This window comes from Camelina sativa, chromosome 5 (genome assembly GCF_030686135.1).
Source record: "Camelina sativa cultivar CO46 ecotype springtype chromosome 5, ASM3068613v1".
NCBI lineage: Eukaryota > Viridiplantae > Streptophyta > Magnoliopsida > Brassicales > Brassicaceae > Camelina > Camelina sativa.
This window is the reverse complement of record NC_141884.1, coordinates 775229-793492: the sequence shown is the minus strand read 5'-3', so window position 1 is coordinate 793492 and position 18264 is coordinate 775229. Positions and strand designations below refer to the sequence as shown.

At 33.9% G+C, this 18264-nt stretch overlaps 4 protein-coding genes across 5 annotated transcripts; 2 read left to right on the top strand and 2 right to left on the bottom strand.

The window, feature by feature from the left end:
* Positions 1-4810: 4810 nt before the first annotated feature.
* LOC104784678 (jasmonoyl--L-amino acid synthetase JAR1) lies at positions 4811-8133 on the top strand. 2 transcript variants are annotated; one of them, XM_019245607.2, is made up of 5 exons: positions 4811-5195; positions 5824-6123; positions 6240-6341; positions 6496-7286; positions 7366-8133. In XM_019245607.2, the coding sequence occupies exons 2-5, from the start codon at positions 5825-5827 to the stop codon at positions 7905-7907; spliced, it is 1734 nt and encodes a 577-aa protein (XP_019101152.1). In that variant the 5' UTR covers positions 4811-5195; position 5824; the 3' UTR covers positions 7908-8133. The 2 variants fall into 2 exon arrangements, with proteins under 2 accessions (XP_019101152.1, XP_019101153.1); XM_019245608.2 differs by having other exon boundaries at positions 5185-5569.
* Positions 8134-11889: 3756 nt separating this feature from the next.
* LOC104784677 (uncharacterized) lies at positions 11890-15106 on the top strand. Its single transcript, XM_010509727.3, has 5 exons — positions 11890-12344; positions 12536-14333; positions 14416-14476; positions 14571-14794; positions 14881-15106. The coding sequence occupies exons 1-5, from the start codon at positions 12227-12229 to the stop codon at positions 14933-14935; spliced, it is 2256 nt and encodes a 751-aa protein (XP_010508029.1). The 5' UTR covers positions 11890-12226; the 3' UTR covers positions 14936-15106.
* LOC104784676 (succinate dehydrogenase subunit 8, mitochondrial) lies at positions 15078-15837 on the bottom strand. Its single transcript, XM_019245606.2, has 2 exons — positions 15663-15837; positions 15078-15293 (listed from the first exon to the last, which is right to left on the bottom strand). Exons 1-2 carry the CDS (start codon positions 15756-15758, stop codon positions 15249-15251), a joined length of 141 nt encoding a protein of 46 aa, XP_019101151.1. The 5' UTR covers positions 15759-15837; the 3' UTR covers positions 15078-15248.
* Positions 15838-16208: 371 nt separating this feature from the next.
* LOC104784675 (putative WRKY transcription factor 46) lies at positions 16209-17667 on the bottom strand. The gene is made up of 3 exons (XM_010509726.3): positions 17229-17667; positions 17000-17131; positions 16209-16898 (listed from the first exon to the last, which is right to left on the bottom strand). Exons 1-3 carry the CDS (start codon positions 17492-17494, stop codon positions 16391-16393), a joined length of 906 nt encoding a protein of 301 aa, XP_010508028.1. The 5' UTR covers positions 17495-17667; the 3' UTR covers positions 16209-16390.
* Between the last annotated feature and the right edge of the window lie 597 nt (positions 17668-18264).

Below are 18264 nucleotides of genomic sequence, written 5' to 3'. Positions count from 1 at the left end.
TTTGGTATTATCTTCTATGTGTCTGTTAAACAAATTTAATATATCTACCATTTAAAAGAAATTTTAATACAATAAAGAGTTACAAATATCATATTTTCGCATTAATAAAGGTGGATATAACATCTAGAATATGGTATTCTAATAAAATGTCAAACAGGGTTAAGGAACAATCATTTGATACGTGCGTGAATCTTCAGTCTTCACGAGCTCTTATTACGGCTATATGTGTACTTTATTGTTCATGAAACTTTTCCTTTACCACCCTTTACCTTTTCATTCAATTGTTTGATTGGTTTATGTTTATTAAATGCAAATTATAAGACTACCCTTTTCCTAACGATTTGACGTGGTACAAGGAAATGGTTCAAACGTCATAAAATGTAAAGCCCTGGTGAATACTATTACTAATTATTACCTCCGAGATTTAAATTAGGATTTTGTAAATTCTCAACAAAAAGATTGATAATTTTAAATATATACCAATAACATTGTCAACGTTAAAAAATCTCATTATATGAAGTTATAAGCAAACTTTAAATTATTAATTGACCTAGACTGGTATTTTTTTTATGACTGGAATTTTAGTAACGAGGAAGAAAGTATCCGGAATGGTTGTTTACATTTTTTCTTTTGTCAATGCATCATATATGAGAGTTTGATTTTGAGTGCTGAACACATCATCAATGTTATTAATTAGTACAAGCAATTAGCTAGATTACATGTTTGGTCTATAAAATAAATATATAGATATACGTTTTTATAAATTGCTGTATACTGAGTCGTTTAACAGGATATTATAGCTGTCACATTCATATAGATATTAACTCAGGAATAATTTGCGGATATTTTGATATCTAATTTCTGATTTCATTGGCTAATTGTAAAGCTAAACAACGTAAAAGACGTCTAGAAAACGAGACAACATATAATATAACATCCACGTGTCCACTATGAGTAAAATCGCAAAACATATTCGATGTACTAATTAATGACAAACGTATAGAGACACTAATATTTGTCGTAATTAAACGAGATAACTATGCTTATTGCAGAAATTGTGTGTCGTTTACTTGTTCGTCTTATCATAATCACTTGTATCAAGCTGCACGTTAGGCCGTATGGAACGTGAGGACGCTTACGTATTCGCACAACTCAAAAGCTAAACTAACTAAAATTTTCTTGTCGCCTTTTTTTTCTGCTATAAATTATATACCAAGGTTTATACATAAGTTCTATGTTATAATGGATGCCAAAAAAATTATATGTTACTAATATTTTGTGGTTGACGGAGGTAAATGTAATGACTTTAATCATGATTTTAAGGTTTAACTAATAATGATTACGCCATATAACGGTCAAGGGTAAAAACTATTGTTCGTCGTAGTGGGGACGACCGGTGGAGAAAACAACATTTACAGTGACGATGATATTTATGAAATCATCCATAAACTTATTACTTTTTTTTTTTTTTTAACATCTCATCCATAAACTTATTACTGTTCGCTCAAAATTTGAAATGTGAAATACTCAAAACTAATTCATCTACAGCGATATGGGACACAAAAAAAAAACAAATATTTAAACCACAACCAATATCAGTATGACATCAAACGCGTGTAAGAATTAATTTACTTTGTGCTTAAAAGTAAAAGCAAATCAAACTTAAATTAAACTAATCCACAACAACAATAAATTAAACAGTACTCTATTGGTTTAACAAAAAAATGTCATTTTGACAGATTCACATCAATTTTTAAAACATCAGAATAAGCAATTAATCATTTAAATTAAATAAAAATAGTTTTAGGTTACAGATAAAATAAAGGAACTTTTGTAAAAATCTAAATACGATTTATTTCATTTGACAGCAATAAACAATGTTTATTAAGTAATTAATGCGTCACTAATTAATCTGTTAAAAGACCTGACTTCAGATTTTTTAAATTAAATAACCAACAAAAAAAATAAAAAAAAAGGTTGTGGGCGCGTATATGTGGAGCCTACTACGCAAAACAAGGCACGCTTTGTAATTTCACGAAACAATTGGAGGAGAAAAGAGAGAGAACGTAAAGAATGTGACCGACAAATATATTTAAGAGCCGAGACGAAATCGAACTGGACGGCACTCGCGACGTGTAAGCACAAAACGCACTTGGGTTCTTTTTTTAACTACGTGCGGTTCCGAAGGATATTTTTCTGCTTATCCAATTTACAGACAGTCAGACACTCCTCCCCGTGTAAAAACGTTAAAAGTTAAGAAAGCTTATCAACTAATGAGTCTATCTATCACTACGATAATCCGATTAGAATATCAGTGTCATTGTGTTTTGCTTTTGACTATAATAATACACAAAATCCGATTGTTGGATTTGGATCCATATAACTCATAACTTTAATATTAGAGTATTAAAATTTAATTTCCACACATAATTGTTTTTCTTAGTTGTTGTCCCTTAAATCTTTCTATTTTTTTTTATATACTATATATTAGATCTTGATAAGCAATTAGATCACAAACAAAATATATGAAAGGTCAACAATAAAATTTTGTATGCATGTATGTACAATATTTTTTTTTGTTTCTACCTCAAAACATTAATGATGAGCCTTGGGGAATACTTATGAGTTTTGTGTTGACTTGTCATGCATGTAGACAATGTTTACACTTCTTCAGTCAACAACAACAAAAAAAAAGTTGTGAACGTCTTTCAAATGAAAATTTCTACAGATTTCAATCAGTTCATAATTTTCTCGGTATAAAGTTGTATGAATTTGACGAATGAAATGAAGAATATATTGAGAAAATAAAAGATCATCTATTATATTTTCTTATATTTTGTTTCTCAGAGATTCATCATATGTTTTATTTTATTCAAACTAAACTTTGTTCCTCAGCTAGTAACAAGTTTATTCGTCCTAACGTTTAAACTAGCTTTGTAACCAGTTTATTTTTTCTTTGAATATAATTTAACATTAGATTCAAAAAGAAAAAATTCTGTTCCTCAGCTTCATTAAAATGAGAGTTTCACTTGTACGCAAATAAACACACCATGCGGAAAAATACTTAGGTTCACCCCTAGGGGTGAACCTCTCCATTCACCTCTTCTTCTCTCAGCCAATCAGAATCTTCCATCTAATATTTTATTTCAAAAATAAATTAACATTAAATTAAAAAGCAAACCAAATTAAGGAAACAAATTCTGTATACTTTTAATTAAGGAAAGTTAAATATTGGCTTAGTTTAGATTTTTAAACTTAGAATAAAATTATGTCAGTTTGGGTTTACAAATGAAGTGGTTAGGGTTTAGATTTTACAATTAAAACGAAATTATATGTCGGTTTGGGTTTACAAATGAGGTGGTTAAGGTTTAGATTTTACAATTAGAATGAAATTATATGTCGGTTTGGATTCACAAATGAGATAGTTAGGGTTTAGATTTTACAAGTAGAACAAAATAAAATGTCGGTTTGGGTTCACAAATGAGATGTTAGGGTTTAGATTTCACAATTAGAACGAAATTATATGTCGGTTTGGGTTCACAAATAAGATGGTTAGGGTTTAGATTTTATAAGTAAAACGAAATTATATACGGTTTGGGTTCACAAATGAGATGGTTAGGGTTTAGATTTTATATATGTCGGTTTGGGTTTATTAAAGTGCGGTTTAAGTTTTTTAATTTTATAATAATGTATACAGATTTTATTGCCTTATTTTATTAGGGGGTGAATGGAGAGGTTCACCCCTAGGGGTGAACCTAAGTATTGTTCAACCATGCGATAGAAAGGGGTTATTGGAATTTTGTTTTGTTTGTAACTCAAGAAGAAGATACGATGGAACTGATTTTAGTAGAAATTACAAAAACTTATGAAACCTCATATACTTTATGAATCGTTTAAATGACTAATGAAAACATGTGCGAGGAACTAATAATATGATTTACATTTTTTGTCTACGACCCCAGTGTTTTTTTTTTCTTCAAAAAACTAATCTAATACAGTAGTATATTTGAAAAAAAATCTCTGTTAAAAACCTCTTCGTCGTTGCTTATAATATAAACCTGTGGTCATCGTGTAATTTATGTAATACTAAAAAAGACACCAAAATCAACATTGATCGTAAGCCTATAATCAAAGGGCTACAGCCTACCGTCAAGTTCAACAAATATACTTTGTGTTTATACCACCGGATTGTAATGTGAATTAATCATAAATGACCACGTTTTGACTAATTCAGATTTGTTATTATTATAAACAACGACAAAGAGGTTTTTGTCAGATAAAAACAAAAACAAACAGCGACGAAGAGGTGAAATAATTTAACATGTTATGATTCTCGTCTTGAATAAATTATGACACTATATATGCATGGAAATTTGTTAACGAAATATTATGTATTTTTTCTTTTGTTCATAAAGAAAAAAAATGTGTTGCTGGTGAAACCATTACATGTATTTTAAGTAAATAAAAAGTCACTAAACCAATACTGAATAATTAAAGAAACTAGTCTAATGATATTCCTAACACAAGTTGCCTCTTTCCTAAACTACTTACGGTTGAGAGAGAGAGTTAATAAGGTTGTATAATTTTTATTGATAAAATAAAGATTTGAAACACTCAAAATGTAAGGAAAAGAAAGAAAAAGAAGTAGTCCACATGCGATTATTTTTGGTTCATGGTATGGGGTAACATGAAAATGCGCGTCCACACAAAGCCTTATGATAACAGTAATAGAGAAGAAGAACCAAGTAACAAAATGACATTATCTGACGCTGGTCCTAAAATCAAGAAAATCACTTTACGGATTGGACACAACTCATATCAAGAACGAAAAAAAAAAAGATCTGGTCGGAGAAAAAAATAAAATAAGGAGAGAGATCCCATCGGCTAAAACTGAGGAGATACACACACACTCACAAAAGAAAAAGAGAGCAGCCAAAGTAACTAACGGCTTTCACTAATCTATCGCCTTCGACATCATCTTTTCTTTTTTTTTCTTTTCCTCCTCCGTCCTCTTTTTTTTTTTTTTTTTTTTTTTTCTTTTAAAGAAAAAAAAAATGATTTGTCTATAAATTTCACAGCTATCTCTTGACTTTCCATAATCACACTCAACTTTATTTTCCTATTTCTCTCTTTCTATCTTCCACTAAGCTATAATAACACAACACAGAGAGAGCTCGCAGTAACAACAAAACAAGGTACTCTTTTCTAACTTCTTCTTTTTAATCTTGATATTAAACTTTACGCTTTCATTATTCTCTACTAATTCGTTTCTTCTGATCGGGAAAATAAGAAAAACACTCTCCTGATTTCTCCGGTTCCGACCTCGTTGACTTTTTCTTCTTCTTGTTCAGATATATAGATTCCAAAAGTTCTCTCTTCTTACTTCTTCAATCTGAAAGATTCTGATTTGGATGTCTGATTATAACTTCTTGAACAAAAAAAAATAACTATTGGGTTTCCTCTCCAAAACCAAAAAAAGAAAACCCTTGGATTCGTGATTCCTCCCTTGCTTAGTTTCGATTCGATAACGAGGTTTCCCCGAGTCATCATCAGATTAAGAAGAGTTCACGTAGATTCCGCTAAACCGTTTTAGCTCCCTTTCTAAAAAATAAAAACTGCTATAAAGTTTCGAATAATTTTGTTCCAGAAATCTTTTTGGTTTTTCTGTTGTAAGAATTTTTTTTTAAAAAACTTTCCCTTTATAGATGCTCTGAAACATAAAGACCTTTAAGTTTCTTTCTTCGTTATTACATTCTCTGTCCCTCTCTCTCTGCAATTCTGTCAGAATCTGATCACTTTTTTTTTTATTGGTTTCTAATTTAGGATGTTGGAGAAGGTTGAGACTTTCGACATGAACAGAGTAATTGATGAATTCGAGGAAATGACAAGAAACGCTGATCAAGTCCAGAAACAAACCTTGAAAGATATTCTACTCAAGAACAAATCCGCCATCTACTTACAAAACTTTGGTCTCGATGGAAACACCACTGACCCTGAAGAGGCTTTCAAATCTATGGTCCCTTTAGTCACTGATGTTGAGTTAGAGCCTTACATCAAAAGAATGGTCGATGGTGACACTTCACCTATTCTCACTGGCCACCCTGTTCCTGCCATTTCCTTGAGGTTTCTATCTCTAACTTACTTGCCGTTCAATACATCTCTCTTTCTCTTCTTTATTTCTGTTTACCAGAGATTAATGAATGAATGAATCTTTTGTTGTGTTTATAATCAATCAACAGCTCTGGAACTAGTCAAGGCCGTCCAAAGTTTATTCCTTTCACTGATGAGTTAATGGAGAACACATTACAACTGTTTCGCACTGCTTTTGCCTTCAGAAACAGGTAGGTATAGTGGATTAGTGATTGTGTTCCCCACATTAATACACTTTTCTCTGTTCCACCCATTCACATGAACAGAGCAACCAAGGATGTAATTACCACCGACTCTATGCCTTAAGCCCTTAACATGTTATGTTTTTTTTTTCTCTTGTAACAGAGAATTTCCAATTGACGACAATGGAAGAGCTTTGCAATTTATCTTCAGCAGCAAGCAGTACATATCAACCGGAGGTGTCCCCGTAGGAACCGCAACCACAAACGTTTACCGGAACCCTAACTTCAAAGCCGGGATGAAATCTATAACGTCTCCTTCTTGTAGTCCTGACGAAGTTCTCTTTAGTCCTGATGTCCATCAAGCCTTGTATTGCCATCTCTTGTCCGGAATCCTCTTCCGAGACCAAGTTCAGTACGTCTTTGCAGTCTTTGCTCACGGTATAGTTCACGCGTTTAGAACCTTTGAACAGGTTTGGGAAGAGATTGTTACCGATATCAAAGACGGTGTCCTAAGCAACCGTATTACTGTCCCATCAGTGCGTGCCGCAATGTCCAAGCTGCTTACACCTAACCCTGAACTAGCCGAGACTATCCGCACCAAATGTATGAGTTTGAGCAACTGGTACGGACTGATTCCCGCGCTCTTCCCTAACGCAAAGTATGTTTACGGGATCATGACTGGCTCCATGGAACCCTATGTGCATAAGCTGAGACATTACGCGGGAGATTTGCCTCTAGTGAGTCATGACTACGGTAGCTCTGAAGGATGGATTGCTGCTAATGTTACACCGAGGTTGTCTCCAGAGGAAGCTACATTCGCAGTGATTCCGAATCTCGGTTATTTCGAGTTTCTCCCTGTGTCTGAAACAGGGGAAGGAGATCAGGAGAAGCCAGTTGGTCTAACTGAAGTCAAGATCGGAGAAGAGTACGAGGTTGTCATCACAAATTACGCAGGTACGTACATATATAACGTTGTTTTAAGTCCAAAACTCGTGTTATATATTATGTGTCTCATTTGATCCACATTGCACAGGGTTGTATCGATACCGGCTTGGAGATGTGGTAAAGGTCGAAGGATTCTACAACAACACTCCCCAACTAAAATTCATATGCAGGAGAAACCTGATTCTCTCGATCAACATCGACAAGAACACAGAACGAGACCTGCAGCTTTCAGTAGAGTCAGCTGCAAAGAGACTATCAGAAGAAAAGATTGAAGTTATAGACTTCTCTAGCCACGTCGATGTCTCGACAGATCCAGGGCATTACGCTATATTCTGGGAGATTTCAGGTGAAACAAACGAAGATGTTCTTCAAGATTGCTGCAACTGTTTAGACCGAGGATTCATCGATGCCGGTTACGTTAGCTCCAGAAAATGCAAGACTATTGGACCGTTAGAACTGAAAGTTGTCGGGAAAGGAACTTTCAGGAAGGTTCAAGAACATTTTCTAGGGCTTGGTTCGTCGGCTGGACAGTTTAAGATGCCAAGATGTGTGAAGCCAAGTAATGCAAAGGTTCTACAAATTCTGTGTGAGAATGTGGTGAGTAATTACTTCAGCACAGCGTTTGACTAAACAAACATTGTGATGATATCAAGAAAAGTGGTTTTTAGTTGGTTTGTCATTTGTCTTTGTTGTCTTTATTGTCAATATAGTTTATTACGTTGTTTAATTGAGCATAAGGGAAATAACTTTCTATCTTTTATAGAAGAAATATATGTATCACAGTGGTCTTCTTTACTTTGCTTTTTGTGCAATCAGTGTTTGGGAAATAAATAGATTTCGGATGTGACGTTACCTTTTTTTTATTGTTAAAAATTAAATCAAGATTCGAATTTGATTGCAATTAAGATTGGAGAATATCATTCGGATAATCTTATTTATTTCGATCTGACCTGAACCAAGTTAAAAGTTTGATATACGAACCGAATCCAAATTGAACACCATACTGTTTTCCTTTTTCTTTTTATTAGAAAACCGAATCATATTCAAAAAATAAAAATACCTAACCTAACTGAAACTTAAAGTATTTACTTTTGAAAATTGAAATTGTAATTAAATCAAAACCAATAACATGATCAATCAATGAATTTAGACATAAAGTTTGGTGCTTTTCTGAAAATCAAGAATCATAAAAACTGGAGTAGGCTGAGTAGCTAAAATACATAGTGGTGTGATTTTGTCTGAGAAGCTCTATACGTGATTATGACATTAATATTGGTGGGACAGACGTTTGTTAAGAGACTTCTACTGATTACGAAAAGTAATCTAAGATTTACCTGTAGTCCACTAACACTAACAAACAACTCGCTTATATATAAGTTGAGTTGAAGACGTATGTTTTATTTATAGTATTTTACTATAACACAAGCATGGTCATTCAAGTTGGTTACAAGTCTGAGCATAATAACTAATGCTTGGTATAAATTAAAAATATTGGAAAGGAAAAAAGTTCATAGATGTGAAACCAAAGAAAACTGAATTTAGAAATCTACTATCGGTCCACAAGATGATCTTTGTAAAATTGTAAATCCAATATAATGATATCAAACTGCGGAAATGCTAACCTAGATGCTAACTATATATGTTGTATGGGGACATATTACTATTTATCCACTCTCATGTTTATATAATCATATGTCTGATCAAGCGACCTACCGTATATTTAGTGGATTAATACGTACGTATCACGTATGTATTATACTCCACGTTATATAAAAAACTATAAATTATATAATCAGACAGCTATATATTCGTACAAAGTACAAACTAGTCAATTAGTGGTTTTATCCATATTTTCAGATTTTTTTCCTAGGAACGATGATATATTTCCTTAACATATCGGAGTACCAAGACCATATGGGTTCATTGCATTTGCATACGTTTTTTTAATAACAAATCTGTTGTTTCTTTATATGATTGTTTAATACTATAGCGTACCATGATCTTTATTTAGAAAACTAAATATTACTTTCTCAGAAATGTTTGACCAAATTTTTTTTTTATATAGAAACATACAAAATTAGAAAATAACATTATAATTTCCATAAAATTATTAACTATTAAGTAAAAAAAATAATTTAAACAAAAAGGTTATTTTAAAAACATTGTAGTGTGATATCTTTATAAAAGCAAATTAAATTTATATTTTTCTACAAATTATACTCAACAAATTTATTGTTCTTACATATATATTATACTAAATTTTCCTACATAATCATATATAACCATACAAAAAAAAAAAAGATTAGACCCCTAAAAAGTGGGGGCCCTATTGAAATGTTTCATTCTACTGCCCTCAGGTCCGGCTTTGTCTTTGCTAGTCTTTGCCATCTGTATCAGTTGATAGGTCAAAAAAATAAAGGGGAATGAATATATTGATATTTTCTTATTTTAAAAAAATCTAATAAGAAACTTACCAAAAAGAAAAAATAATAATCTAATAAGAAAAAATAACAGCTGTAATTTCTTATAAATAAAGTAATAAAATCTGGGTATTATTAAGTAAATACATGAACATTTATCCACAATTATCAATTATGTAGCTCTTGATTTTACAACAAAAAATAGCCATTATTTACACAGACTGACACATACACACAAAAAGTTAGCAGTCCAGGCCTATATATAGCAAACAAACTTCGATACATGAACAAAGCAAAAAAAAAAAAAAAAAACCTTTAAACACTTAAGATATCGACTTTGAGAGAACTACTTTAGTCTTTCACCGATGACAAACACAAGAGTCCATGCAATTAACTCGCAAGAAAAGATTAGTGATAATCGTGATCATAAAATCTGGGACTGTGAGAGTCCTCTCTATGATTCTTACGAACTCGCCTCTTTTGCTCACATCATCGAACGTCAACTAATGCCTTCTTTATCTCCTTTCACTCGGCAGTCTAAGTCTGGTGTGACTCTACGAGATTTGATGGATAAAAATAACGAAGAGTGTTCCTCTGCGTCGACTACGACTACGAAGGTGCGTTATATTAACACGAGTAAACATTCGAATGGAAAGAAGAACGACGAAAAGAAGGAACGAATCAATAAGAAGAAAACGTTTGGTTGTTTTTCTTTTTGCTAACTAAAAACAATAAAATTGTTTGCTTGTAGTTTTTTTCGTGTAATTCTTGTTACAATAAGTTGTTCTTCTAATATGTACGCAAGTCATTTTTCAAAAAATATGTACGCAAGTTTTAATCTTTTTTTTCTCGAGTTGTTTTGTGTGATGAAAATTGCGTTTGTTTCAGAGATCTTACTTTAAGATAAACTGAGTTGTGATATAAATTGGGAATAATTCATTTTGCTCCCAGCCTCCCATATAACTTTTGTGTAAGGATTTTTTTTCTTCTATAACGTACGACTACAAATATAGTTTTCGAGTAGCCCACTCACCATATATTTTCAAATGGGTCTAAATCGTTACCTTTCGATTAGTCAAACAGAGTGATTTAGTACATTTGTAGAGAACTGATCTTAGGCCTAAAGCTACAAGGCAACTCTTCCTCAAATGAAAACCACCACCACTTGATTAAGTTTAAGGATCTTTGTTAATTTAAAACGTTTATAGCCTGAAACTCTGTAGTACTACCTATAGAAAAGAGATTATCGGAATATAATTAAATTCTGATAATGTTTTTTGTTAAGATCGAAATATATAAAGTTATTTTATATTCCTATGATAAAATTAATTTCTACATTATCTAAATATAAATGATATTGGAATAAATGATTTATAAATTATACAACTATTAAAAAATCATTTATTAAAAAAATACAACTATTATTGATTTATTCCAACTACATTTATTAATCATTTAAGTTGTATTTTTTATAATAAATGATTTTGGTTGGTATTTATTTACTTTTTCTGCCTAGTAAAAAATATGTTCCGAGTGGGCTTAAGGTTACAGAGAGAGTGAGCAAAAAGAAATACATATGTTCCGAGTGGGCTTAAGGTAACTCCCTTAGAGGCCCATATTTAGGATCCAATCCCTAGTACAAAGCACAAACCTTATTGAGTGGGAAGTGCGTGAAAACATAAAAGCTACTCTATTTGCTTTTACCTTTTGTATAAAGTAATTATATATATACTAGTGTAGTGTAGCCTTCGGTTCAACGACCATCTTCTAATTTTTGTTTGTTGCTTTGTTTCTTTCTCGAATGAAAAATTGGAATAAGATTGATTCGTTTCCCTCGTTCAATCTTTTGAAAAATCTTCGTATCTTAATTTTTGACAAATCTTCGTATTCAAAATCAGTAGAACTATATATAAAAAAAGTAAATGAGAAATAGACAACTAACCACTTTCCACCACACCCTCATCAATTTAATGTTACCTTTATTATTGTCTCAGAACCAGTTTGGCCTTTTGACCTTAACCTTGACTTTTCTATCCCTTCAGGCTTCAGTGTTATTTTTTTTATAGTAATTCTCTTACAGTTTAAACTTTAACCAGCATTACACTTACTTACTTTTTTAATGTAATAAGTAAATTCCAAATTACACACTATGGAATTCCAAACTTAAAACATGGAAAAAAAGTAAAAGGTATAGGTAATCTTTAAAATACTACATTCCTTTGGTGGTGGCTCTGAAAGTGAAAGAAGGGAAGAATTAGAAAACAATGTCCCCACTTTGTAGATTGGCCCGCCCAAAATAAATCGATTTGAAAGTTGAAAATCTCAGTTTCCTAGAGTCTCTCTCTCTCTCTCTCTCTCTCCCTATTATCTTTTGGTTTCAAGAATGAAGGCCAGGAGACTTGTTCATCTTCTTCATCTCGTTAGAGACTTGACAGCAATAACAAGTCTTCTTAATTTATCTTCTTGAGTCGGTTATTTAGTATCTTTCTTGTAAGCTGAGTGACAATTTTGTTTAAATTTCTTCTGGTGATGGCCGAGTCCACGATCCAACTAAGGCTGGTTCGTTGTCCCAAGTGCAAGAATCTCTTACCAGAGCCTAAAGATTGCTCCTTTTTCCAGTGTGGTGGTTGTGGAACCGTTCTTTGCGGTTAGTTTCCATTTTCATCTTCTCTTTAGCTGAACAAAGTTCAACTAAGATAGCATAATTTCGAGATTAGTTCTTGTTTTTGACTGTTTCAACCACTCCTTTTAAGTTTCTTATGTCGATTAGGTCAAAAGGGTAAAACAATTTTGACCCAACAGAGTGTTTTGTTTGTTTGTTTTGTTCTGTATGTAAAGCCAAAAACAAGGACCGTGAAGCAGATTTGGTGTCGGTTGAGTCCGTGGATAATACAGCCAAAGAAACTGAAGTAAACTCTGCTTTAAGTGATGATGAAAAATCTGATTCAAATGCTTCATTAAGACACCAACATAATAATGGTCAAACAGAGACTTGGGATGTTCACAGTGATCCTAGTTCCAAACTGAATGTTGTTAATTCTGGTGATAACGATTCTCAACCGGGTTCGGCTCGGTTAAGGCGAAGAACAACAAAGAGATGCAATTACGAAGGTTTCAGATTCTCCACTTCTAACTACTTTACAGATCCTCTGTCTAGTGATGAAGCAATTGATCAAGACAGAGCTGGACTGGTGAGAAAATTGGATAAGCTAAAAGAGCAGCAGCTCTCGAGTTCTTCTTCAAGATTCGGAAAGGCTCCATTGCGGTTATTCAGTTCTGGGAAACATGTTGCAAGTTCTTCATATTACCATCACTATCCAGAACCTGAACCTCCATATCTTTACAGCAATAACCCTGATGTTAATCAGTCTCATGTTTCAGCTTATGGAGACCCTCTCGGGATCCAGATGCGTGAAAGAACTCTGCAGCCATCTCATCTGCACAACTCAAGACAGTATATTGCCAATAATGGTCATGATTTGTTTGATACACACCCGAGAAATGGGATGTTACATCAATCAACTTGCTCGTGTTCCCACTGCTATGATCCATATCATAGAGCTTCAGGCTCAGTGTTTCCTCCCTCAGGATTGCCTGATGCTCTGCATAGTGCTGGTTTTTACCCTCATGAGAGAAGTTTTGGTTTTGATACTTCATTGCATAGTCCGAGAACCTTCGTCCCGCATCCTCCTGGTCCACAGCCTCATGGAAGATGCCAGAGTGGATTTGAGGATGCGCGTATGAATGCTATTTCTCGTGTTCGTTCCCGTAAAGCTGTATCATCTTCAAGTGGTACTCGTCTAATCCGCCCTGTGGCTGGTGGTGCACCATTTATAAACTGTAAAAACTGCTCCAAACTTCTGAAATTGCCAGACAAAACAGATTCTGCGACGAGAAAGCAACAGAGAATGAGGTGCGGAGCCTGCTCTTGTGTAATAGACTATTCCTTTGTTGATAAGAAACTCATTCTCTCTACGGATCCTGCTTCAGCAAAAAAAGCAGAAACTCATAGTAGGCTGAATTGGGTAACTGCTGCTAACTTCTCTTCTGATGACTATGATAATACTGCTTACGAGTTCCATGCAATGGATAGAGGACTAACCGACGTATCAACTGGTCTGACTTTGAATTCTGACAAAGCTCAAGAAATGCAGACTGCGGATTCTACTTCTCCTAGTGTGTCTGAAGACGAGCTAAGTTCAGACAGTTCAACAGAGAAAGTTACTTCTGATTTACCTCTTCACAAACACTTTGAATACTCTTCGATTAATGTAAGAGACCGGTCTGGGCCAAGGAGCCAAAGTTCTCGTTCAGAACAGGACAGGGTCGTGCTGAGCAAAACAGCCATGAGACAAAACTCTATGAGAAAAGATTCAGTAGCAATTGAGATGGACGTTAATGATTACTCTCACAACAATGAAGTGTCTCAAGATTCTGCCAATGACTATACAGATGATCAGGGAAGAGCCAAGAAGGGTGGATTTGCGAGTATTGTGAAGAATAGCTTCAAGGATCTGAAGAAGTCTATACAGAACGAAGGTAGAAGTAATGTCTCAGTAAATGGGCATCCAGTAGCTGAACGTCTGGTGAAAATGGCAGAGAAGCAGGCTGGACCAATCAGGCCAGGAAACTACTGGTACTACATGAGGTCCTTCAAATCTCATTAATTTTTCTCACCTACTAGATCTGATGGTTATCTTCTGTCCTGTTGGTACCAGGTACGACTACAGAGCTGGATTCTGGGGAATAATGGGAAGTCACTGTCTTGGAATATTACCGGTAAACATCAACCAATGAATTGTATTCTTCAATCTCTCTTCATTTTCTTCAGAATGTGTACTAAAACTGGCGAAAGGTGACACTTTTCTTACAGCCTTTCATTGAGGAGCTCAATTACCCAATGCCAGAGAACTGTGCTGGCGGAACCACAAAAGTCTTTGTGAACGGAAGAGAGCTTCACCAGAAAGACCTGCGCTTGCTCACTGCCAGAGGTCTCCCACGCGACAGAGATCGATCCTACACTGTTTACATCTCAGGTAGAGTTATAGACGAAGATACCGGTGAAGAGCTAGATAATCTTGGCAAACTTGCCCCAACGTAAGCTTCCCCACAAAGCCTATACCATTTCTCTTTAGCCTTACCATTCTAGTTAATGTATCTGACTTTGATGCTAACATGGTCAGGGTGGATAAGCTAAAGCGTGGGTTCGGGATGAGAGTTCCAAGGAGAGCTACATGAAGAAATCTAAAGGATTGTTCATGAACATCCCAGTTATGTTGTTGTATTCTCTAAACATCCGTGTTTGATTATACTAACACATTCTAAGCTAAACTTTGATCTAACTCCTACATAGACTTATAATCAATGTAAAGGATGAGAATGAGGAAAATGAAATATCATTATTGGCAACAAGATTCTAAAACACCAAAAAGATCAGTGTATTCGAAAGCTTCCAAAATCATTATTGAGCCTTACTACAAGAACTAAATGTTTCAAATCACATGATTAACACACCACATTTTTCTGTAGCATCATCCCATATTGTCTTTTCTCACTTGTTTGTTGAAACATTCTTCTTTTGCTCCCCTTTTGTTACCTGATCATAAAAACTCCATAAGTCAAGACTCCAAAACTAAAATTTTGGATCAAAAATACCAAAAAAAAATGATGAATTGGTTTTATGTAATGAAATATCATAGATACGGATCAAAGTCAAAAACTTTATAGCGTAGCAATTTGATTTCTGAATTCAATCCTAATAAAGGCAATCATGATCCATCAATTGAACCTATGAAAAACAGAGTATTTTCAATTAAAGGATGATCCTTTCACGCCTCAAGGTTCGAAAAAGGGGCAATTACTAACGCATCAACAGTATTTGCGATCCGGATAAGAACAAAGGAGGGAAAAAAACCAGCCAATCTAGATCTACCGATCGAACAAGAGATAGAGAAGGAGAGAATACGTTTTGCAAGACGAATCCGACGGCGACGGCGGCAATTACGGCTCCGCCGAGGATAACAGGTGGACCGGACAGCAAACTCCACTTGCGGTAAATCATCCTTTTCTCCTTCTTCTTCTTTTTCTTCTTCTTCTTCTTCGGAACTTTTTCGTTTTGGTCTTCTCCGACTAATCAATCCCTTTGTTCGATGAAATCGACGACACAAGTCTCTGTTCGAGAATGGGCTCGTTACTGTTAGTTCTCAATTGGGCTCAAGGCCCATACTAATATTATTGATTTGAAACCTTGGATTAATTTAATTGTGGTGATTTAAAAATTAACTTCGTTGAATGGAAGAAATAATTAGTTTTTTTTTTACTGTTTCAAATTCTCTTTTTTTCCGATTCAAACAGTATATTTTGAAAAAATAGGAAAAGAATTATACTTTTGAAAATGTTCATCCAAATAATTGCATCTTTTTAAGTTTACAAAGAAAGCACTTTCATAATTCAATCATTCAAATGTCTTTCTACCAAAAAGAAATTAACAACTTAAACTATCTAATAAACCTTAATACAATCCTTTCTTTATTAAAATTGTCATCAAGTACAATCCAACTTCATAGGGAAATTCATAAACCCTGCTGAAAGAAAAAAAAAAAGAAAAGGGCAAAAAATCATGTAAAAATCCTAAAAGCCTAATCTATACTAGTAATATAATTACTGCCATCATTAAAGAGACGATTACATTAATCAAAGGGCAGACCACAACCAATCCTGATCGATAATATTGTCCAACGATGAGAAATACGAATCAGCAGTTTCAGAATTCTTAAGAGAAGCAGGTGCTGTTACAATCTCGCTTGTAATCCCAGATCCTGATGTCGCAGGAGAAAGCTCTCCCAAGAAAAGGTTACTTTTCCACTCACCATTCTCAAACTCATGGTTAAGGAAAGAAAACGTTCTGAAAATGTTCTTCTTGTTCTCCAGATCTTCGAGATTTATCATCATCGCTTCTTCGGATTTCTTCGGTTTCATCATGTCTTCAGATTTCTCTGTGACATTCACTCTGTTTCTTCCTTCTTCGAACATTGAAACAGAGAAGTTCATGTTCGTCGACTTCGGGGATGTGATGATGTTGTTACAAGTATGGTTTCCGAGATACTTCACTTCGTAAACCGAAGGATCTGTGTCTGATTTCTGAACTTGCTTCACTGCTACACAGTTTTGTGTGAATCGATGCGTGCATCTGTAATATGCTCTGTAAATAAACAGAGAGAAACAGAGACATTTAGTATATTCCCCAAAAAAGAAAGAAAAAATCAAAACTTTTGAAATTTCCCAAGATGGATGGTGGGTTACCTAGGATTTTTGGATCCATGAATCTCTTTTTGTCCATATTTTCTCCAGCAATGACCATCTTCAATTGAACCATTCTCTTGTCCTGTTGTAACAAAAACCTTAACTTTCTCTGTCTTCTTGTCCGATGTTTTCCTGCAAATCCCAAAAAAAAAACAGAGGAATCAGAACACATGTACAAAAAAAGTACCTTGGAACTGAAACAGAGACAAAGAAAGAATCAATCTTATACCTCTTTTTGAACATGATTTTAGAATCCTTGTCGTTATCGATCTCAGGGCTTCTACGTTTAAGGGTGTTCTTGTGTTCGTTGAGGCTCAACATGAAAATAGCATTCTGGTAAACACGGAGGATCTCAGAGATCAAGGTTTTGTTTGAATCAGCAGAAGAAGAAGAAGAAGAAGTGTGTTTGAGATTGCTCATCAATCGATTCGCGAGATCTTTCCCTAGTTCGAGTTCACTGATCACAAGTTTCTCTTCCATCATCATCTTTTGCATTCACTCACTTACAAAAGAATTTAGAATAATTTTTAGGATTCTCTCTGTTTTCTTTCTTTTTGTTGAGTGAGATTGGTTTGTGAGTTTCGTGTGTTAAGTGTGTCTATTTATACATGGACGAGATGATGAGATTCTGTGCTTTGTACTATGTCCTTGTGCTGCTTTTAGTGCTTACACAATAAGTTCATTTATTTTATTTTTATTTGTTTTTTTTTTGGTTTTTTTAAAAAGCTTAGCCTAGAAGAAGTTGTGTGGAAAAGAGAAGGATCTTGGATAGAAATTGTCGTTTGTCCAAAAAAAAATAAAAATAAATAATAAAAAAATAGAAATTGTCAAAAAAGGTTGGAGACTATTATTTTCACTGGTTTGATATTATTAGATTATTATATATTTATATTTTGACAAAAAAAAAATTATATATTTATATATATATATATATTTTGCTAAATTTGTCTTAATAATAAATTAATAATGTTGGAATGAGTCTGGTGGGTTACTCGTTTCGGTTAACAAAAGAAAATTTATACAGTAGTTGCTAATTCAATACCGTATTAGGCTATATATATATTACTATAATCCTTCTTTATCTTATTATTTCCGATCTATAAATTAGAGCAACTAATGATCATATATCAAGTACTTATCTATAAAGCGTCAACTATATCACCCCAATCACAATAGAAGATCCCAAATCTGGTGAGTCTCACTCAATCGGTTTAAGCTAATATATCTTATTTTATCTATGAAAATTATTCAAGACGACGAGTGAA